The sequence below is a fragment of the Stereum hirsutum genome, assembly GCF_000264905.1.
Source record: "Stereum hirsutum FP-91666 SS1 unplaced genomic scaffold STEHIscaffold_23, whole genome shotgun sequence".
Taxonomy (NCBI): Eukaryota; Fungi; Basidiomycota; class Agaricomycetes; order Russulales; family Stereaceae; genus Stereum; species Stereum hirsutum.
In genome coordinates, this window is record NW_006763153.1 from 458,932 (window position 1) to 480,891 (window position 21,960).

The 21,960-nt window shown below is 50.6% G+C and overlaps 7 protein-coding genes across 7 annotated transcripts; 4 read left to right on the forward strand and 3 right to left on the reverse strand.

Moving 5' to 3' along the window:
- Positions 1 to 926: 926 nt before the first annotated feature.
- STEHIDRAFT_163405 (uncharacterized protein) lies at positions 927 to 1,996 on the forward strand (the record flags this gene model as incomplete). Its single annotated transcript, XM_007311082.1, has 4 exons — positions 927 to 1,385; positions 1,458 to 1,553; positions 1,623 to 1,856; positions 1,928 to 1,996. 4 exons carry the CDS (start codon positions 927 to 929, stop codon positions 1,994 to 1,996), a joined length of 858 nt encoding a protein of 285 aa, XP_007311144.1.
- Positions 1,997 to 3,058: 1,062 nt separating this feature from the next.
- On the reverse strand, positions 3,059 to 3,619 carry STEHIDRAFT_69007 (uncharacterized protein; the record flags this gene model as incomplete). The annotated part of the gene is made up of 1 exon (XM_007310985.1): positions 3,059 to 3,619. The coding sequence occupies one exon, from the start codon at positions 3,617 to 3,619 to the stop codon at positions 3,059 to 3,061; it is 561 nt and encodes a 186-aa protein (XP_007311047.1).
- A 608-nt stretch (positions 3,620 to 4,227) lies between these two features.
- On the reverse strand, positions 4,228 to 5,030 carry STEHIDRAFT_163407 (uncharacterized protein; the record flags this gene model as incomplete). Its single annotated transcript, XM_007311083.1, has 2 exons — positions 4,228 to 4,947; positions 5,019 to 5,030. The coding sequence occupies 2 exons, from the start codon at positions 5,028 to 5,030 to the stop codon at positions 4,228 to 4,230; spliced, it is 732 nt and encodes a 243-aa protein (XP_007311145.1).
- A 5,019-nt stretch (positions 5,031 to 10,049) lies between these two features.
- Positions 10,050 to 11,079, forward strand: STEHIDRAFT_163408 (uncharacterized protein; the record flags this gene model as incomplete). The annotated part of the gene is made up of 4 exons (XM_007311084.1): positions 10,050 to 10,311; positions 10,379 to 10,474; positions 10,538 to 10,788; positions 10,843 to 11,079. 4 exons carry the CDS (start codon positions 10,050 to 10,052, stop codon positions 11,077 to 11,079), a joined length of 846 nt encoding a protein of 281 aa, XP_007311146.1.
- A 3,488-nt stretch (positions 11,080 to 14,567) lies between these two features.
- Positions 14,568 to 15,212, forward strand: STEHIDRAFT_116318 (uncharacterized protein; the record flags this gene model as incomplete). The annotated part of the gene is made up of 1 exon (XM_007311085.1): positions 14,568 to 15,212. The coding sequence occupies one exon, from the start codon at positions 14,568 to 14,570 to the stop codon at positions 15,210 to 15,212; it is 645 nt and encodes a 214-aa protein (XP_007311147.1).
- Positions 15,213 to 16,638: 1,426 nt separating this feature from the next.
- Positions 16,639 to 19,077, reverse strand: STEHIDRAFT_116319 (uncharacterized protein; the record flags this gene model as incomplete). The annotated part of the gene is made up of 11 exons (XM_007311086.1): positions 16,639 to 16,718; positions 16,861 to 16,875; positions 16,917 to 17,108; positions 17,197 to 17,330; positions 17,448 to 17,462; positions 17,689 to 17,738; positions 17,795 to 17,834; positions 17,885 to 17,926; positions 18,019 to 18,075; positions 18,313 to 18,402; positions 18,668 to 19,077. 11 exons carry the CDS (start codon positions 19,075 to 19,077, stop codon positions 16,639 to 16,641), a joined length of 1,125 nt encoding a protein of 374 aa, XP_007311148.1.
- Positions 19,078 to 19,665: 588 nt separating this feature from the next.
- Positions 19,666 to 20,073, forward strand: STEHIDRAFT_163412 (uncharacterized protein; the record flags this gene model as incomplete). The annotated part of the gene is made up of 1 exon (XM_007311087.1): positions 19,666 to 20,073. One exon carries the CDS (start codon positions 19,666 to 19,668, stop codon positions 20,071 to 20,073), a length of 408 nt encoding a protein of 135 aa, XP_007311149.1.
- Positions 20,074 to 21,960: the final 1,887 nt, after the last annotated feature.

Consider the following 21,960-nt stretch of genomic DNA (forward strand, 5'->3'; position numbering starts at 1 on the left):
AGTTCCGAGGTCTGTTGAAGAGTGTAAAAATGAGCAACTATGTGTGGCCCCGATGTATTCGAAGGGCGCGTGGTCATGCTGTGCCGTATTTTCAAATATCGTTGCCCGCCGTGCAGGCCCTCTTCTTCTTGCTTTACATAGACCATCGTCTATCGACCGCCTGCCCCGCTCACCAACGCTCTCCACTCTCACCAGCAAATATCGACCGCAAACAGCTTCCAGAATCAATAAACAACCAGTCTTCGGTAAGAACAGAGACGAGTATTTGAGAATGTGAGTCGTTCTCTGCTGCTGCTGCTGCTGGCGCGTTATAGCTGAATGTCGTCTTGACACATCGTGTTCCTCTACAGACGCGTTCGCAATCCGAATCAACTTTCTGAACATCAAACCGTAACAACAACACTCCCCCAACACTAGTTTTGACAGAGAATAGCAAGGAGTATCTGAGAATGTGAGCCATTCTGCCGCCGATGGCACTTATAGCTGAATGCCGTCCTGACACATCGCTTTCCTCTTAGACACGTCTGCAATCTCGATCTACTTTCTGAATATCGTGAATCTCAAACCGCAACAACAGCGTTCTCCTAACAACCTAACCGTAAGTCCTATCCATCGTCCTCGTTTTCGATGGCGCGCCCACCGTGTCTGGTCATTATCGTCGTTCTCTGTTGCAGCATACAGGCCCCGTCCCTATCTCCCCTTAGTGAAATCTTCTCCACCGTCAACTTGTTCTTAAACGTTCAGGTGTCCGACAAATTCTCTATCATCTGTGAGTAATCTTCCATCCGTCGACGTCGCCCCCCGTTGTGTGTGCTGACGCTGACACTGATACGTTCCCATGCCGCTCTCTCTTTGACCAGTTCTCGCCGAAATAGCTCAAACAACAACACCACCACCACTTACCCGTTCAAAGAACACTAATCAACATGTCGACCAACGTTACCATGGTCCCTGCCGACTACATCATCAACAATGGCATCGTCTATGGCTCTTACGCGCCCTTCGACGACGCATCGGCCGCCTTCACCCTCGCCTCCCCACCGTCCCCAGCACCTTCCTTGAAACGCCGCCGCAAATTCGAGGCCGACTATAGCTCGGATGGCGACGCCGACGATGAAGAAGGAATCAGCTCGGACTCTGACTCCGAGTCTGACTGTAGCAATCTCGAGGACAAAGAGAACGCTATTCCGGCAGAGAATAAGGAAAATGTCCCGCCTCCACGGAAGAGGCCTTGCCTCGACCTCGAGGATAGTCCGCGCCTGCGTGCGGCAGAGTTGAGTCCGGGCAGGTTGTCGAGGGCCTCCTGGACGAGTGATAGCGCGTCGACCTACTCCCTGTTGACGCCGCCCGACTCTCCTCGTTTCGTCTTTCGCCCGCTCGAGATAGTACGTTCGCGTTCATTGACCATTGTTTTTCCTTGTCGTTATGAGCTGGTATCTGATCCTTTACGTCATCAGATCAAAGTTTATGGCGATGGAGATGACGAGGACGATGCCGACGTCAAGAAATCTTTGCTTTTCACATCCGACGTCGAATGCCCTCCTACCTCGTCGGTAAGTTTCTTTGCTTGTCGTCCGTGGTTGCCGTTCTATCCGCCTACATCTGAGTGCCATGCTGTGTAGGACGAGTCGAGCGACTCCCGCAGCTCCGTCGTTAGCCAGGACAACGACGTGGACGTCCATTACGCCGACTCAGAGGTAGAGCTAAAGGCTACGACTCAACATCCCCTCAGCTTTTCCTCTACCGAGGAAGAGGAGGAGTCTGGGGAGGAGGAAGAGGATGGGGATGCAGAAGGGAAGTACCAGGATTGGGGCATGGAGGAAGGATATGAAGGTGAAGATGAGTGCGACGATAAGGTGAGCCGAACTATAACCAACTCGAATTCGAGCTCATTCTAACCTTCCCGATCTCCTTTTCGCTCTACCAGGAGTACATCGAACTCGAGGACTATATGCCGCCGTCCGTGCCAAGTCCTACCCCCAATATGCGGACCTGAGCGGATCCGGCATGTTCCTCATTCTCTGCATGTAGTTGGAGTTTTTTCTGTCTGGTATATTCCTTCTCTATCCGTCTCGTCTCTTGGTATCTGCTATCGTCGCTTTCCTTTCCTTTCCTTTCCTTTCCTTTCCTTTCCTTTCCTAACATACTGGACTGATCGCTAATGTAAGTTTCCCCCGTCGCCATCTTATTCCATTTCATCTTGTTGTCTCGCCGTTTCGCCATCCCGTCGTTTTTGCTTTCGTCTGCTGTTCTTGTTCTCACCTTTGTTTGTGTTCGGTCCGCGTATATCTACTCCTGTGCTGTCCATCGACACTTGTTGATGGAAGCTATCGATGTATTTCTCTCGTCGTGGATGTTGTTAGTATGCCTTGTTGCGGTCGTTGTCCTTTCTCAAAGTCGCTGCCGGTGTTCATGGAGTTATCGTCGTTGGGGGGTTTTTTTTTTCATTTGTTCTCATTGTCTGTGGAGTCATCGGTCGTCGTTATCATGTTGTCTCCGTCGCGGTTGTTTTTGGCATCGTTGATCATGTATTTATTGCATCGTCACTCGCGCGATCATGGACTGTCCTCTGTCCATCTTCGGGTTTTCTGATCGGACTTGTTCATACTCACAGGCTGTATGCAATTATGTCCTGTCGGAGGGCAGTCTCGAATCTCGATGGGTCTATGGTTCGTGATTTTGGAACCTAAGTGCTGTTCTCGTGTGGCGAAGCACGCATGTGGGGCATCCGGAAAGTTGAGCTTTGAAGCTCAGTTTCTGAAAGTTACCATATATGTCGGCGGCCGGAATTGGGGCCCTTGTCCAGTGAGAACAATTATCTTTGTAGCAATAAGTTAAGGGTGATAACAGAGTCTAAGGTGAGAGGTGCGCTCGGACGTGACTTTGAGCGCGCGTGACTTGATCAACAAGCCATGCTGTGGCACTTCGGGATTTTCGAACACATCCAGAGGCCCTTGCCAGTTCAGTATTCACCCAGATCTCTCCAACAGACACGGTACCATTAAAGAGTAGAGAAAATAATACAAAAATAAGTATACTACAACGCAACCCTCACGCATCAACTCTTGCCGTCACTCTCTACGATATCCACAACCTCCACGCCGTTCTCAGGTACAATACAAAGGTTTGTAAGTATGTCCGAATGAAGTTCCTCAACCTTCGAAAACATCCCACATGCCGTCTGCCAGCGTTCGTCCGCCGCCTTCTTGAGCCGACGCCACTCCTCTGGATCCTGCTCTTTCACCTCCTCCTCCGTCCGATATCCATAGCTCCACCGTCGAATGAGTCCTCCTGGAATGTACTGTGTGAAGGACTTGCGTTCTTCGTTATCCGGATCTGCGAGAGGCGTATTGCCGTGGGCAACAGCAGCTGAGGGGATGAGGATTGTAGTGCCGGGTGGAAACTCCATAATGATTTTCCAGTCCCAGAGAATTAGGTGACCACCCTTTTTGTAGTCATACCGTCCGAGGGCGTGAATAGCGCACATTCCGAAGATAATATTAGCGTGGTCGCGGTGTAGCAAGGTGGTGACATTGTTTCCGAGATTGAAATGGACGCAGGGGAAGATACTAAATGGGAACGGCCGAAAAAGGGAGGGAAGGCAAAGCAGCTCGATCATGCTTTCGACGGCGAGGAGACAGCTGTCAAGGAACCGGAAGGCCTTTGGCGACGTGAATGCGTAGGCGGCTATGGAAACCATTCAGTACTCCACGCACAATTGGGGGATCCAAGAACAACTTACTGCTGCCGTAGTGTGCAATCTTCCGGATGTTCGGATCCTTACACAGCTCCTCAACCGCCCTAGCATTCTTCTGCGACCTCATGTCCATGGGCATAGGGTACTAAGCAAGTAGACAACCAGTAAGCTTTGAAATGAACGAAATGATAATAAAAACATACCTGCTGCCCGCCACCCATCGAGAAGCCCGTGAACAGAGTCGTGAACCAGCCCCGCCTACCATTAGGATCTCGCTGTGGTGCGCCCATGGCCACAAGAGCTCTATCCATGGCCGCACATGCTCCTTTGCAGATCGATTCCCAGCGTGAGTCTGCAGGAAAGCCGAGGCACCGCGCCACAATATGCCCCAGGCTATCCACCAAGGCAAAATTCGTTCTAAGGAGGTAGAATGAATCAGTTTGGCGTAGATACATACAAGAGAACAAGACATACGTTCCGTCCCACTCGATCAAGGTGAAGCCGCAATCGCTCATCAACTTCTCGGCGGTTCAGCCTGCGACCTTGGAAGCCTTGAACTTCGGAAGGCGAATCCATGCACCAATAGCGTGAGCGATCCGCGGTACAGAGAACCAATTCATCCGGAGCGTGTCGGCTACGTTGACGGTGCCGTATTTTTCAACCAGGTGGGCGGAGAACGTGAGCGGGCCTCGAGTGAGTGGATGGCTCATCGCTTCCTCATGCTCCCGGTAAGCGGTGTCACGTATGTGGCGGCGTTTTCGAGCCACTCGTTGGTTACGAGGGTTGCGCAGCGCGGACGAAGAGGGTTCCGGGCGAGGTGAAGCCTGAGCATTGGGACTCGTAGAAGGTTCGACTGGAATTCGCCGAGAGAAGGACACGACGCTCTTGCAGGACGATACGAGGGTGTATATCTTGTGAATGATTGACCGGGCGGAGGACGTTGTAGAAGGGGCTTCGTTGGGAAGCAGTGAAGGAGAGGGCGGCGACAGAGAGGGTGGTGACGGAGAGGATGGCGACAGAGAGGGTGGCGGAGGGTGTGGCAACTGGGCAAAGGACGCGGAGTCGGCTGAAAACCCATCGAGGTCGAGGAGACCATCCATAGTCTCGCCATCATCATCGTCACGCATCCGGTCTGCAACTACAGCAGCGTGACGGAGTGCACGGCCGAGGGAAAAGCCGTCAGACACGGTTACAAGCCCGTCCAATGACTCCGGGGTGAGCCAAGGAGTCAAGGCTAGAAGTTGACGTTTCTAGAAGGGGAAAGAATGATGAGAAAATATCCAAGAATATGAAGTAGACAAACGAAAAGTCGAATACTTACAACGTGCTCCATCCTCGGATTGCCACCACTAAAAAGAGATTACGCGTAAGAAATCACACTGACACGTCATGATAGATAGTTAGGGCCGTGAAGAATGAAGAAAAGGCTTGGATGCCCTTAAGAATGTAGAATGGCACGTCAAAACGCGTAGAAACGCGACTCAAGATTGACCCCTGCGACCCTAAGGGAGCCGAAAGGCCGCCGTCTACTCCTACAGTAGGTGGGCAGGGGAGTCATCTCGAGTAAAGGAGGTAAAAGGATGGAGGAGGTTTGAAAATAAAATGCGCAAAGGTCAGGACGCTCACCTTAGGTGGTACCCAGAGCAGTCGCGACGGTTGTGGAGGAAGAAAGAGCAAGTGGTGAAACACGGATCAAAGCCGTCCATAATATGAGACGGAGGTAATTGCAGTTCAAACTCCGCTCAATCCGCGGCGCGCGCCCCCAAACTCGCCTGCATTATGCTCGACAACATAGTGAAGCTTGATCGTATGAGAGATTAATCAGAACGAAATTTGAGAGTCTTCTTGAAGTACGCACCGAACCGAATATCAAGTTTTTTTCTATCCAGTACGGACCGTGTGGCTGACTTCAAACTTGCTTCAAACCCCGTTCGCGTTCTTCGGAAGTTCAAGTCAAGCCTGCCCTTGATTCGGGAGTCGCGACGGTTTACGCCATTGTATGAAGGTTTTCCTCCGACTTTAATAGCTTGGTCTTTTTCAAAATGAAATCACAGACAGGAAAGTCAGGGAGAACTACGTACACTGAGGTTATTCGAAGTAGTCTGAGGTCTGACGGAGTTTGACGAGGTCCGACGAAGTTGGCTGAACTCCGACGAGCTCTGACGAGCTCTTCCTGGGTTTTCCGGCCGGGAAAACGGGCGCGGACCGGCGACGCGCTCGGACGCGCTCGTCGGAGTTCATACACTCGTGGCACCCAATTATTTATAGTCGTATTTACTTCGCAGATAAGTCGCCGAATGTTAACAGCAAATATAAAATTTACGCATAACCTCTCAACCAACAAACACAAAATCACAAGTCTACTCCAATATAGAGGGTCGGGCAAAAAGTAGGATACTGTAGTTTTTCGCGCACAAGTTTGTGTCCCGTGTCCCATGGGAGCCGCGAACGAACTTGTGCCGCGGGACAGTCCCACCCCATTGACGTGCACTGAACTTGTAAATGGGACAAACCAAAATTTGACGAAAATTTAACGAAAATGTGAATATATTCTAGGCTCCTAAATTGACCTCAGGAAGGCCCCCACGGCACACTTTGGGCTAGATTTTACTACTGGGTGAGCTCTTCCACCCCAATAGATGTTATCTGCAGCCAGAAAAATGGACTTTTGCGTTGCAAACCGATGAGAATGAGTTTTAAAAGTGAGAATTTCAAGTGAAAGTTCATTTCGAAGGGGAATGTGTAGGCTGGCTGTGATTGGCTGATCACCCTCCTTTGGCCTGCATCGGCGCCTACCGAAGGTGTAGAGACGAACTATTACTTGAAAATTGGCGTTGCCGACCTCCAGATTCGCTGATCCGAAGCTCACAGAAACTCTTACTTTTCAGGCTGCAGATAACATCTAATGCAGAGGATGAATGGCTGTTGAGCAGTTATGAAAGGTCATATTCCTGAAATGGCGTCGATGTTCACGAACATTGTCCCTTGTCCCGGTCTGCTTGCGAACCGGGACGCGAACGGATTATGTCATCTCGGCAACGGCCGAGGGGCGGTGGCGTGAACTTGTGCGCGAAAAAGTACAGTACATGGCCTGTTTACGGCAATTCTAAATAACAGTAAATATCATGTTCAACGCCTCTTGTTTAACAGTACATTGTGTCACCGATTCTCGTATTTACATTTCCAATCATTCTGCTCAAATTGAACGTGCCAAGGAATGAATGATTTTTTCCATTGCTGCATGCAGCATTTATTTCCATGCAGGGCCTCAGAAAAACCGATCATTTACCTAAGCTTTGCTCGTCCTCTAAATTTGTGTGAACATTTCATTTTGCAGCCGCTTATTTACAGGGTATCATAAACTCCATACGTAGTACAAGGTTATGAGGCCCTCGAATGGTGTATATATCGTTGCGTTTGGGTTATCCTCAAAAAAGAAGTCTATTCATCATTTAGGGTCGAAAATGAACTATACGATTATAGGCACACCAGACTGTGCCATCAACGAGCCATTTATCGTGATGGTTTCTAGATCGCCGGAGGTCGCCACCTACCTGGAACCCGTCCACAAGAACAAGCTTCTGTAGTTCCCCCGGTGTTGCTCAACGAAAAGCAACTTCATTCCACGCGAAAGACAAGCAAAAATAAATCATAGTTGTACAAATTCGCTACGAGGAAACACAAGAAGATCAAAGCAGTACAAAAGCATGAGGCGCGGAGCCCTCCAAAACACCAAGAAACTAATACCAAGAAATGCCTCCCCCCCCTCCCCCCCAGCACAACGAAGGCATGGGCGAGCGCGCGCCATTGCTTACTATAAAACCCTCAGAAAAAGAGACTCCGAGTAGTCGCCAAACACTTACGGGAGGTACATGCCAATACATTCCATACGGACTCTCCAACAGCTCGTTTTTGAACCACACCTCGACTGTGTAGTGCAAGCTATCGTCCGTGTCGGAGCGGTGTAACCCGCATTCCCTTTGTACACGAGTCTGGTCAGCTCTGTATGTGTCAATCGATAAAGATACCACCTACCGCTCGACGATAGTCATCCGGCCATTCAAGTTCCCATTTCCCCACTGATTCTGAGCGAACGTTTTGCAGGCCTGGATGCACTGTGCCCTGGCGTTTGGTTATGTTGGCCACATATTCGGGCGGACGATGACCCAAACTCACAAGGCCATTTTGCTATCGCCTTGGTGTGGGTAAGAAAACGATCAGGATCGTCCAGTCGAAACGTACCAAGGATTAGATCGTGTCGGCTGAGAGGGTGGCGCACACGAAAGCGATTTGAAGGGGTGCTATTCGTCTGTGGCTGAGGTCAAAGCGGTCAAAAGGATCTAACACCGAACACATGCGATGTGAGATGCGTCAAAGTAGGCTAGCAGGGCAGACGAAAGAGCGCGAGTGAAGGCGAGAACTTACCTAGCGGTGAGGAAAGCCAGAGAATGCGCGCGAAATGAAGTGGTCAAAGTTGAGTCAGAAGTATAAAGAAAAGGGTACGAGAATGCCCACGCGAAGTCTACACGAGTCCCTCGCGAAGTCTCCACGATTGCATGAGGAGTAGGATAAGGAGAGGACTTGCCTGGTGGTGAATAAAGACAACGACAAATACACGCGAAGTGGGATTCCTCAAAGTAGGTTAGAAGGACAGACGAAATGGTGCGAGTGCATGGCGAGTGGGAGAAGTAGAGGACTTACCTGGTAGTGATCAAGACAACAGAAAACGCACGCGAAGTGAAACGGTTCAAAATAAGTTAGAAATACGGACGAAAGGGTGCGAAAATACCCTCACGAAGACTATACGAGTCCCTCGCAAAGTCTCCGCGATTATATAATGAGTAGGATGAGAAAAGGGCTTACCTGGTGGTGGCCGAAGACAGCAACGAGCACACGCGAAGTGAAACGAGCTGAAGTAGGTTAGAAATACAGACGAAAGGGTGAGAGTGCATGACGAGTTGGACAACCAGGGAGACTCACCTCTTGACCAAGACCGAACACACGCAAAGTGAGACGAGTCAAAACAGGTTAGAAGAATAGACGAAAGGGTCAGAGTGTATGGCGGGCGGGAGAAGGAGAGGACTTACCTGATAGTGATCAAGACAACAGCAAATGCACGCGAAGTGAAACGGTTCAAGGTAAGTTAGAAAAACGGACGAAAGGGTGCGAGAATACCCTCACGAAGGCTACACGAGTCCCTCGCGAAGTCTCCTTGATTGAGCAACGAGCAGGATAAGAAAAGGGCTTACCTGGTGGTGAGCGAAGACAGAGACGAACACGCTGGAAGTGAAATGAGCTAAAGTAAGTTATAAATACAGACGAAATTGTGAGAATGCATGACGAGTAGGACAAGCAGGAGGACTCACCTTTTGGCCGAGACCGAACACGCGCGAAGTGAGGCACGTTAAAGTAGGTTAGAAGGATAGATGAAAAGGTGCGAGTGAATGGCGAGTGGGAGAAGTAGAGGACTTGCCTGGTAGTGATCAAGACAACAGCAAACGTACGCGAAGTGTAACAGTTCAAGGTAGGTTAGAAACACAGACGAAAGTGAGTAGCTCGCACGAAAGGTATGATAGCCGTCTGTGGCTGAGAACGAAAAGGTCAAAAGAATCTGAGAGCGAAGATATACAACAAATTCACTAGGAGGCCTTTCAGAACACGGTCTCCTAAGGTGGTGTTCAAGGTGAACTTTGTGGTTCAGTTCGCCGTGGCCCGCCACTCGGAATCGCTCGAAGTGGACGCCAGTGGCGAAATATGGCGCCGCCGCCGCCGCGTTAGTCGTAAAGCATGGAACAGCTCAATTCTCAAGTCGAACAGAGCTGCGGTGACAGTTAGGATGACATGTTTCTCACCACCAGAGATAGCTTTTTCACCATCGCGCTCGCTTTCCTCAACAAAGAATGCACCGTCCGTGGACCCTGTCGCCCTAGATCCCAAGTCGAGGAATGGATCGACATGTTACCCCAGCACAAGTCTAAGTTCGAGTCCTCAGTCATCGATGACATTGTGACCGTCGACTTCCATGTTCAAGTTGGGATAGAGAGCGGACACATTGACACTTCGGGTGGCACTGCACCTTCTTTTCTGTTCTCGGGAGCGCCACAAGTCGCCACAGTCGGCGTCTCCTGCCGGGTTTCATTTTGCGGCGTTACAGTAACACCGACGTAGCAGACCTTGACACGTTGAACGTCCTATCTTCTACACCAAGGTCTGTCTGTGAAAAGACTACTCCAAGACTACCCATCCTGTGACCGCTCTGAGCTGTTTTAGGCCTCCGTCGCTACTCCGGCTCTCCCACTCCCACCATCTGTTGACGACTGTTTACAGACGCACATTGTAGTGACCTCTGCCCATGGCCCCACATCCCTACCACCTTCGTTCACCCTCCCGATCATCCAAGAAACTGCACTCAGCACCCTCTTCCTCTATCCCCACACGCCGACGTCGCTCTGTCAGGAGTTCTTCTTCCATACCTTCGAACATGGTCGACACTATAGACTGGAGCAGGTTTGGCCAGGGCCCCCGTGCCCCTTTCGCCCAGATAAGCGTCCCTGCGACCAACAAGGAAGTCTCCGACCTCGATGTCGCCACGCAAATAATCCAGCACACAATGCGTCAGTGGTGTTTCTCTCCTGTGTCAAAGTCCATGCTACTGATGCTCTTTGTACGCATGTACCTCAGGCGGGAAGACCACGATCAGTGGTGAAGATTACGCACAACATGCAACAGTGGTCGACGAGGCGTTCGCGGCGGGGCTCTCCAGAATTCGTCCAGAAGGTACGTTTCGTTCGCTCACCAGCCTCTGCTTTTCACCCCTCACGCGCTCCTTCTGTGCCACAGTACGCTCAGCTCAGATCATCGACCCCGCTATCCAAGCTCTCCGCAACGAGCTGAGAGCGGCGGCCTCAGAGGCCGTTGCTGCTGGCTTGGCAGAGATTAAAGGCGAAATACAGCAGGTGAAAGCCGAATTACGGGACGTCAAGGGCGAGTTGCGGCAGATAAAAGGTGGGCTGGGAGAGGTCAAGGATGAGCTTCAAGCGGTCAAGAAGTCACAGATCAACATTGGCTTAGGCCTTCGCACCCTGGCACAGGTAATTTTCTCCCGCTCTCTCTAAAACCAGGCTCTAACCATGATGCACATGCAGGAGTCGAACAGGCGTTCGGGCGATGGATCAATATATCCTTACTGCACAGTACCCTCCAAGGACGGCAAGTTCCCGGAGGACGTCGGACTCGTCGACATAAGGAATCTGCAACAACTCCTGGACTTGGACACTGCCACCCTCAAAAAATATCTCGAGTTCCACGGTCACCCTTCTGCTCAAAGGCACCGTGCCTTGGCCAAGGACATTGGTGTCGAGAAGGCGCTGTTGCCGCTGTGATGGTTGTGCCGTCTTATCCGTTCTCACCACCAGCTCTATTTTCGATTCTATTATCTTCCATATCCCATACACCTGCCGATGATCCATATTTGTACCTGCCTGCTTATCCGCTCTCCTGTCTCTTTGCGTGCGTTCGCAATGTACGATATCCTGAGTTTGGGTTTTTTTGCGGTAATACCACACCGCTCCGTTTAAAACCAAGGCAGAGTGTATATCCGTCAAGAGTTCACGTTCCATGCGAAAGAGACGACGAGGAGGTGCCGATGCGAGTGGAGTCGCAGCGGAAGAGGTGGTGGACAGGCTGGTGGGAGACGGCGGGAGACGCACACTTCCAGCATCGCGTGGGCACTCCTTCTTCCGAGGAAAAGACGCTCTTGTTACGCGGCAAGTGCCGGGAGCATCTTGTTGTGACGGGAACGTCTTTGGGTGGCACCTAGGTAGTTGGTTTGTATATTCATATCGGAGGAGGAGGGCCTCTAGCAATGAAAACCGCTCAGAAATCCTTCGAAGTTGGCCGGCGTGACATGATTGATGGATTTGAGGTAATGCCGGGGTATCTGGAAGCAGCCGAATAGCGATAAGATTGATGGACAGCGCCTCGTTTACCGCTTGAGCGCCCGCGGCTATATCGTCTTCTGATCCTTTGGATCGTCTTTTTCCCTCCTCGCCTTCGCTTCGCGAGCGGTTTGGCTGGCACGACAGCCCAAACAGCAGGGTCCCGAAGAGACCTTCCTACGGCAAAAAAGACGATACGATTAGATTGAAAGATGATCCCTCCACCCGCGTCACACAGCTCGCCACCTCCCGCCACCCGCCCACACTCAGACAATCCCAGCTCTCCTCGTTGCTCTTTCAGGTCGCCGCTTCGTGCCTAGCATCATTCTGTGTATTCTGTATACTTCCAGGAAGATGCGTTATTTTTTCCAGGCCGCTTCGCGGCCGTCTTGTATGTTTCATACTGATCCCCTTACAAGCACACAAGTAGCACATATACACCACCTCCACTTGTATACCTACTTGTAATAAAATATGTTTGATACCTTACATACAATTACCTATCACTCTTTGAGCACCCCCTGCAAAATCCAGTCCCCCCGATACACCTGCATGCTCGAATGTAAGCCAAGCGGCCCCTCCATGCAGCGGCGCCACACTCCGATGGCCAAACTCGCGCTCTCCGCGCGCGGTCACGGTCAGTCACGTCACGTCACACCGTTACCGTACTGTGGCGGACTAGGAAGCTGGACGGACATAGAAGCTGGACAAACTTTTCTGGAATTTCAAGCACACATATTCGTGCCTTCATCGCTCTAGATTACTTGTAGGCCTACATCGTCCCGTACAATATGTAAAAAATATTTTGTGTGATCCTTGTGAGTATTTTGTAGAAGATGGTGAAATGTTGTCGGAGATGGGGTTTGTGTGGCCATTTTGCCACATGCAGGGAGCTCGACCGACATGGACACCTCGACTCGCCTTTAATATCAGCGTACATTCTCGTAGAAATCTATGTGTGGTATAAATGGGGACATGCCATAAGTGATTCTAAATTATTCTGGCAGACCATGGTTGCCTACTTTTGCATGGGACATCTTTTGTTGAGGGGATCCTCTGGCTAAGGCGCCACAAGAGGCTCCCACTTCGTGAGGCTCTAGCTCCAGCATCCATGATCTTCCTCATACAAAAAGTTTATGGTCTTGGAGACCGAACAAAATAATTCCTCTGCCAAGGTCTGCTTGTTTTTAACAGACTGTTTGGCTTCTAGACGGCACGGTTTTAGAGAAATGACCAATTTTGCACCTCTCAAACATCCGAATGAAACCTGAGCGCAGAAAGTCGTGCAGCACCCCACAAATATTTACACAGATAGAATTATCTATCTTAAAATGCTATGGGTACTTCTTGCTGCTGGTCGTCTAACGATTATGTGTACGAAATCGGTGGGCAAGGGGGTGTGGCGCCTTTTGACATCTTTTTCGCCACTCATTCGGCAATAGCCGGGCCCTTTCGGCGCGCTCCAGAGGCGTCCAGCTTCCCTGTTTTGCCACTTTCCCCACTCGTCGTCGCAGAATATTCATTGACGATGGTTTACTGCATCAAGCTCTCTAAATAGTTGTAAATATACTTAATATATGTCGGACTACCTAAATGTGTCACTTAGTTTGCATGTCATAGACATGAAATTGATTAAATGGGCGAGAAAGCCCATCTGTCCAGGATCCTAGTCCGCCACAGTAGCGTCTTTTTTCCATTTCCCAGTTTTACTTCCCACACTCGCCCCTCCGCCACTCACGCCACACCACTCGGATCTTCCTGTGTCCCACACCTTTCGATAGCGTCTCCCTCCTCCTCACTCTTCCTGGGAATTGTTCACTATGGACGGCAAAGGCACATAGCTCTATCGTATGGCTCGGGCTCAGACGCGATTTGGACCCGTCGGCACACAGAAATAGCGCGGGTTGCCTCTGAGGACTTGTGTGGCCCAAACACATATGGGACTTCATAGGGTCGGCCAATTTGTGTTGTTGTGTCGGCGAAGATATGGATACAACTATGAGTATATATGAGTATGCGCAATGGAATGGAATCATGCTTTTCGATGGAGTTGGATCGGGCCGGCAAGTCGCAAGAAAAGCACGCGGAAGACAATGGCTACAGCTGAGGATGGGCCACAGTACTGGCTGATAACTGGTATATATTCGTCGCCTTCAGTTCAGCGAGGCTAGTCAATCATCCTGAAGATACGGAACACACAGCGACATTGCCCACGACAGTGTGTAATGCATGGGTCGGTCCTTGCGTCTAACTATGCCCAACTCAACCCGGACTGTGTGGCGAGCTGAAAGCCAGCGTGTCGGCTCCCACACTAAGCTGTATATTTTATCCGGCATCGCCCGCTCGTCTTTGTTCCCGTATTGCTCACTGCCTCGTCTTTCCGTATTGTTCACTGCCTCGTCTCTTGCTGTGAAGCTTCCGTATTGTTCACTGCCTCGTCTCTTGCTGTGAAGCTTCCGTCTTGCGAGTTAGCTTCTACAGAATGTGGGTAGTTTTTCCACTGTCTACGATAACAACAGACCGGGGATGTGTCTAGCTGGGATCCATGTTACTCGGGACGTGCTGGCCATTTCGTCTGTTGAGTGCCAACCTATCTCGGACGTGTTGTTGTACTCTGGATCCTCGCTAGCCGATGCCGGCAACTATTGAGACAATTGGTGGCTGTTGTATTTGATTCAGTGCGTGTCTCTGTATTGCATTGTTCCCAAAGCGCCCTGGATCCGCCGGTCGCCTATATAAGGACCCACGCGATCAACTGCTCACCTTCTTCCTCACCAACCTTCTCTCCACCTCACAACCTCGTAGCCCCATAAAATCGTGAAGCAATGGTATAGTCCTCGCTTGATCCTCCGATCAAAGTTCATATACTGATGAGATCTATACCTTAGTTCGACTACATAATCAGAAAAGTCAGGCGCACCGACATCAGTATCATGTTCCTAGACTTCGCCACCTCGGCGGACATGGTGCCAGAGCCCCAATACGCCATTTATACCCAAGATACCTGGCACGAAACACTCCAGTTGGCGGAACGCTCTCCTTTCTTCACGAAAAATGCTCAGGGCGACGTCCATCAGCCCATTCCTACCACTACACCCCCTTCCCCGAGCGAACAGCCAATTCAGTGCATGCTCCATCCCAAGGCGCAGACAGTTCCTTCGTGGTTTGGCTCTGCTACGGACAGCATAAAAGCACTCGGCATTCTCCACATCTGTACTGTCTTCGACGTCGAACCCTTGGCGTATGCCGAGCTCATCGCGAGCACCAAGAGGAACCCATCGCCGTCTTCTTCCCTGCTCCATTCGCTCACAGACATCGCTGTCACTCTTCCCTCCCTGACCGAGATATCGTGGGTCCCGCACCTGACCGAAATCTCTGAGTCGAGCGATAGAGGCGATGGGTGTCATTACCTGGAGAAGACGTTAGCCGACATCGAGAAGGAAATTCGTGAGGACTTTGGTGGGATATCTGTTGGAGTTTACAGAGTTTTGGAGGATGAGTTGCGTGATGGGAAGCGTGTCGTGGCCCGCTTAGGCCTAGACGCGCGGTTCGGCGGTAACACGTCTTCTGAACCTTGAACATGGCATCGGCGCCTCTCGCTCGCTATCATATAGCTCTGCTCTGTGTCTTGCATATGTCCATCTTCCGCTTTGAATTGTACTAGTATATCTGTTTTACCATTGAATCAACTTGGAGTACCTTGTCGACTACGGCTGCAACCAGGCTCCGCAGTTTTCAGTTCCCCGTCCCGTTGTTTCCACTGGTGTCTTTGATGGCCATACCCTGTACTGGGGTGACACCCAGCAAAACCTGTCGTGTTTTGCTGGCTGAGATGCGTGAGATCCAAGCAGTTGAAGACAGTTGTCACTTCCTTTTCGGAAGGCTTCGAGCATCTGTATCGAAGAAAATCTTTGGCCACACCTGAGCTGGCCAGCGTTGAGGTGGCGTGATCAGACTCGATCGTTTCCAGAGGAACGCGGGGCATTGGCAGTCTGCCCTCTGCATCGACTAGTAGGTTCCATTCCGGGCCAAGAATCAGCCCTGTTTCAGTCATGCCATTGTTCCTTGACACGGCGGCGCTGGCCAAGGCGGTGGCTGTAGGAATAACGAATTCCATTGCTTTGTTTTCGACGTCCGCTCGCTTGTTTTAGCACTTGGTCTCTTTGTCCGTTTGCTGCGTCACTAGGTCGTGGCGTATATAACCGCTCCCGCCGAACACTCTCTTTCTGCCCCTTGTCCTGATCCTTCTCGTCTCCCTCCATCTGACTGTTGTCTATATGCTTCCGTCATGAATCGTCTGGCAGAATTCCTTTCCGCTTCAAACTTGTATGATTGTCGCACTTTAGCTGACATTAATCTTTATTTGGCGATATAGGATATACTGGAGGATACGTACATCGACATCGGTATAGCTACCTTCTGGCATGTTGACCCTCCTGGAGGGACACCGAGTGTCACACATGGTCCTATCATACAGGAAACTACAACTCGGATGATACCGAGCAGATTCGAGCCTTTTATCAGGACGGACACGCACAGCGACGTATTACATCCCAGTTCCGGTCTCCGTTCCACTGATATACCTTCCCTCACACACTACACCTGTGTTGTTCGCCCTCATCCTCCTTTCTCCGAGTTATCGTCCCTCCCTGAGCAGTGCGAAGCAATTTACTCGCGTCTGCTCACGATTGAAGGCTTCTCAGAGTACTTCCGGATATCAGCCTCCTTACATGCTTTTCGCCACCCGACTGATATCGTTACAGAGCTGCGGGACTGCCTAGCTCTGGGCGCGTGCGGTGTTTGGCGGGTACGGGTACGGGTTCGTCTCTGGCACCCGTTGGACCCGTGCAGAACCCTAAGCTCAAGTCACTACATGTAGTGCCTCATCCGTAGGATGACCTCCCGTATAACGTCTACTCTGTGTGGAACCTGGTCAGTAGGTCGACTATCCATTGCAGGTTATCCTTGCGAAATACAAGCTCTGAGAAGCAACTCCGACATCGATTACAGGGAGATGCATTCGGAGAAGGTGTAGTAGTTCCCTGCGTCTGATGAGATGACGTATATTTCGTTCTCGCCCGAGTCTATACACACTGCAGCTTCAAACGGCGACATAATATGACAATGCTGTGGTCGTTCGACGGACACTTCGGGTGAATTATATACATAGGGACATGGCAACGATTCATTGGACTATAGACGATTTGACCTGCTCAGTATACGTACATGTGGAATCGACATCTGCACCACCGTTTACTTTGCGAGCAGCGTTTTCAACATACCCTTTATGTCCTTCATCTCCTCTCCTAACTGTGCAAAGCGCTTCTCCGTCTCCTCATCACGCCTCTTCATCTCTTCAGCCAAGTCCGCGAAGCACTTATTCAACTCCTTCACCTCTTTTCCCAGCTCCTTCACCTCTTTTCCCAGCTCCGCCACAATAACTTCAACAGTCTCGACTTGGCCTCTGAGCTTATCTATTTGATCATTTATTTCATAAGAGGCGAAGTAATATGTTGTCAGATGAGTAACATTTGAGTATATACATAGTGCGTTCGGACATACCAACGGGTATGCTGGACGTTGACACCCCGCTGAAAGACGGTGCCGGACTATGTGTCCTCCCGCCGACCCTCACCTGCATCTTCTTAAACCACACAGGGCACCGGACTTCAAGCTCACTTTCCGCTGAGCACATTCTGCGAATATACGAATTACCCGCAACATCCCCCTTGCAATCCCCTCAGCGCTCATTCCACGTAATTATGACACAAACACAATATATACGCGAGTTCAACGAACTTGAAGGGACGTACCGGGATTTTAGCCCGCTATATAATAAAATATGACATTTTCCAGAGGTTTATTCAGCGAGGACGGAGATCGTGAAAGTGGATTATATTCAACAGTGTAGGTACTAAGTAGTATGTAACTCGTACAGGCGGCATCTACGGCTACGGAGGCTGCTCTCAACATAAGTTACATATGCACACGTCAATCAAACATTACACCGGCTGTAAGCCACTACAACCCAGAGCAACCAAAAACCGTGCAAACCGCAGTTTCATGAATGTGGCTATCGGGTTGGGGTGAATGCGTGCGGAGACCTAGATATATGCTAGTCAATGATGTGAAATGCAAACGAAAAGTACATATAGCGTACCTTTGCGGACTTTGAAGTCTGAGTGGAAGGTATATCTGAGCTAAGTTGAAAGCATAAGGTGTCATGCAAGAGGAGACACGGAGCACGTACATACAATCCATGGCCGGCTCGGGAGCGCAAGTTATGATCCAGCTGTGAGTTGAACAAATCATCCTATGTGGGCAGTACACACCTTTGGAGAATTCCATCACCGAAGTAAACCCTCCACTAAACATCCTTCGCACCTCATGATATTGTTCACCCGGAATCCGAAGAAAGTGGTCGTAGATGTGGGCGCGCACCTCGGAACAAAGACATCGAATGAGAAGTGTCGAGGCGAGCGAAGGATGTCGAAAAGGGAGAGAGGGGGGAGGGGAGGAGGAAGGGAGGAGGAAGAGAGGAGGAAGGGAGGAGGAAGGGAGGGGGCGGCAGGGAGAGGGAGGGAGGGAGAGGGAGGGAGGGAGAGGGAGGGAGAGGGAGGGAGGCGGGGTGACGGCGGGATGTTGGTCTTTATGTAGAGCGGTGAGGAGATCGCGCACGGACCACGTCGTCGCTTGTTGACGTCATGCCTGGAGGTGAACGAGAGCGAGAGAGAGAGGTTCGAACGGCGAGCGAGGGGTGGAGGAGAGCTGTGAAGTTGAGAGGAAGTCGAGAGACACGAGAGAGCTATTTGTGGACGCGCTCAGCATCGCGACTTTTGCTTCCGAACTTGCCCTATTTTGGAGGATTACTCGGCGGATAAAGCAATTCATTCTCGTTCGGGACATGCTGGCGAGAATCTTGTGTATATTTTGATTCCCCCCGGCATCCCCGCGGAGGAAAATTCCGCCTGAAGTCCGGTGGGGTATTTCTGCCTCGTGTTATCCCCCCCCCTCATGGGTCGTAATGAGCAACTTGAAAATGGCGAGCTCCTGGCTCTGCGAGAGCGAGGAGATCGAGAGCGATCGGAGGTCACCGGACGAGTCGGAACTGTCTGATAGTCCGGAGCTGTCGCCCTGTCGGACGAAGGAGGTGTCGTACCCGCTGAGGGTGTCGTCGGTGGATGTCGAACGGTCAAAAGAGAAAGATGTGTCCGCGGGCGCGATTTCGCGAGATGTCGTGGACGTGGGCGACGAGAGGATGCGAGTAGTGTCGGGCGAGTGAACGAGAATGTCTTTCAACTGACGAGCAACTTCCGCATCTTCTGGAGCGAGAGTTTCCCAAGGCATGTTCATTATGGGAAGAACGTTGGCCATGAATTGTTCGATGGAGACGTCGAGGACATCCATGAATTCCATGGCCCTTTCTCCATCGATGTCGGACATGATGGCGTGCGAGAGCGGTGAGGGTCGATAGGCTGAGTGGTTTAGAGGGCAATATTTGAGCGGTAGACGCTTAGAAGAGCGACAATACTGAAAGAAGATGGGAGCGGCGGAGAGTTTGAGCGAGACCGTGGACATTCAAGTTGTAGCAGTAGCTGACAAGGGTTGATGTGTGCCTTGCTGGGACGACCTTTTCCGCGGCCTCGAAACGAGACCACGCATTTGTATGTGTGTACTCCGGGTGGCGCGCCACAGCTGCGAGATGCCACGATTGTTTCACACTTGTGGATTCGACTCCCGAGTTCTCCTGCCTCATATCTGGCTGGCCATGTCGGAAAACTCATATGGTGGAGCACGGCAGAGTCGTACAATATACTTACATACATCCACATCTCAGTTCGCAAGAGGTGTCAGGCTGCGAGGGATACTACCGTGACAAACTGAAACCAAAGGAAGAAAGGTCTATTCAAACTACAAAAAGTTACAAGGTATATAGGACAAATTCTCCATAAAGAACGACGCTGTAAAACACCAAATTCATGAAAGAGGTCGTGATCAAGAACAGGCCTAGGTAGAAATACGTGCATTGACATGGTGCGCGCCGCGGCGATCACACCTACACACACACACACACATACGGGCAACCACCTGACCATCAAACATCCGGATTCGAGATTTGCTGCGTCAGACTCAGAGTATCGATGCCGTTCGTCCAAGTTGAAGCTCGAACCTATCAACGGCATCCACAACCTCGCATCCTCCATACATAACGCGTCGCTGCAGCCCGCCGCCTTGTTATACATCTCCTCTATGTTCCAGAACAATGTTAACACCTTCACTCACACCCAATGCCTCCAGAACCTTAACCCTCCTATTCAAACAAATACTTGCACAGATCCACATTCTCTACCATCTTCCCTCCTAGGCCTTTCGCCTTCTTCCACCCGTTCTGCTCCCACCTATATATCCACTCCACCATGCCCCACTGGCGGCGAGTAGGCTCAGATGAGAAGCAAAAGCGATAACGACAGAAAATAAGTAAAAGGGATATCCGTCGTCGGTGTCGGGTGTCGGTCACGGTGCTTATTGTACATAGGAGTCTAAAATCGAACTGAAGAGCACGTAAGTTATATATACTGTATAACAGCTCGCATGATAACAGCATGGGTGGCAGTCTGGCTATGTTTTGTATGCTCCGGTCCGACACATTCCACGTTTCAAGCGAAAATCTGGGGTTGGCATTCAGTTAATATTGGGAGAGGAGCCACGCTGAACGCCACCGCAGCTAGTGCGCGATTCGGACGTCCTGGGTTGGGAGGGAGCAATTTTTGGTGACGGCGACGACGTAGATGAGGAGGTGACCGAGATTAGAGAGCTTCGCGAGCGGATGCAAGGGACCGTCTGGGTCAAGGGGCACAAAGAGTGTGGCTTGAAGGGTCTGTCTATCTGCTACGGGCACTGTGGTACTGCATGCGCCTCGCACACAGAAATCGGTATTGCGAACACAATACTGCGCCCACCAACGTCGATGAGGTGTCGACGGGATACCCTACGTATGAGGAGTGTCTCACAGCATAAAATACCGCACGTGGAGAGAAAACAATCGGGGGGAGGGGCGAAGAGGTAAGGCGGTGACCTCGCCCACCCAAAAACTCGGATTCCGGACGCGAAACACGTCCAGAAGCCCCAAATTCAACGGGGATACTCTATCTGGAGTGTCAGGAGTGCCCTCCACCGAAACAATAAAGGTGAAAAAATAAAAATAAAAAAAGGCACACCAAGGTAGAGGGGCAACATCATGCCCCCAGGCAGACCATTGTGAACTGTGGGAAACCGGAACAGCAAATGGTAAGTCCAAAGTGTTCAGTGGCCTGCATAAATGAAATATCACTCAGTTCAAATTCCTGCTGGACTTTCGAGGTTAGAGAACGCACCTTGCCACCCATGGTGGGGGGGGGGGCGCACCGTGCATCTAGGTGGACCCAAGGGGAGCTGACAAATATAATGAATAACCGGGACCTGGTTAGTTAGTTAGGCCCTCAGGCCTCTTAAAAAAATTTTGGACCCCACCCAGAAAATCACCAAACAATCGCCAAAATAATACATTGGGCTGGGAGCGATATAGGTATCATGTGCTGATGCTAATTGGATTATTATAGAACCATTTTGTGGGCAAAATGTTGATGACTGGGTCAAAACTAGAGTGAAATAATTAAGGGTTTCGCCGTTGGGCAGTCTTACGCAAACTTCAAAGCTCAGACTGGTAAATTGAGTGTGATTGAGCAGCCATGCATCATGGAAATATAGAAGTATAAGGTTTGGGATCAGAGGCTAGGGCAGCGGAAGATCAACGTCAACGGCGAACATAACCTAGCCTAATTCAAGTGCAGATTGAATGATAGACTGATGATAAATCACTTATACTTCATTCCCCAAAAGAAATAAAGAGCGGAGATTCTTCTGATTGGCTCAGAAATATTAATTACAGTTAGTTAGTTCACCCCTCGCCTCCCTTAAAAAAAAATCGACTCCCGGTGTTTCATTCAGGATCTCAGCTCCCCTTGGGTGGACCCACGATCATCGTTCATGATGGCCATCACAGACGGCACGTGTTTTGCTGATGGTGGAATACAACTCCAGTAACCTTGTGAGTATGACACGAAGACCATCTGACAAAAAGTGAGTGAGTGTCACGAATTCCTACGTGCATATGAGTGCCAGTGGAAGGTGTCACTTACCCCGACATACCGCAATTGCGAGGCCAGTATCATCCCGACCACCACATTTGAAGAAGTGGCAGTTCCCTAAAAGATATTTGAGTCATCTACAGTGGAGAAAACCCGCCTCAAAAACTTACATTTTCAATCGCGCGATAGTTAGGGGGAG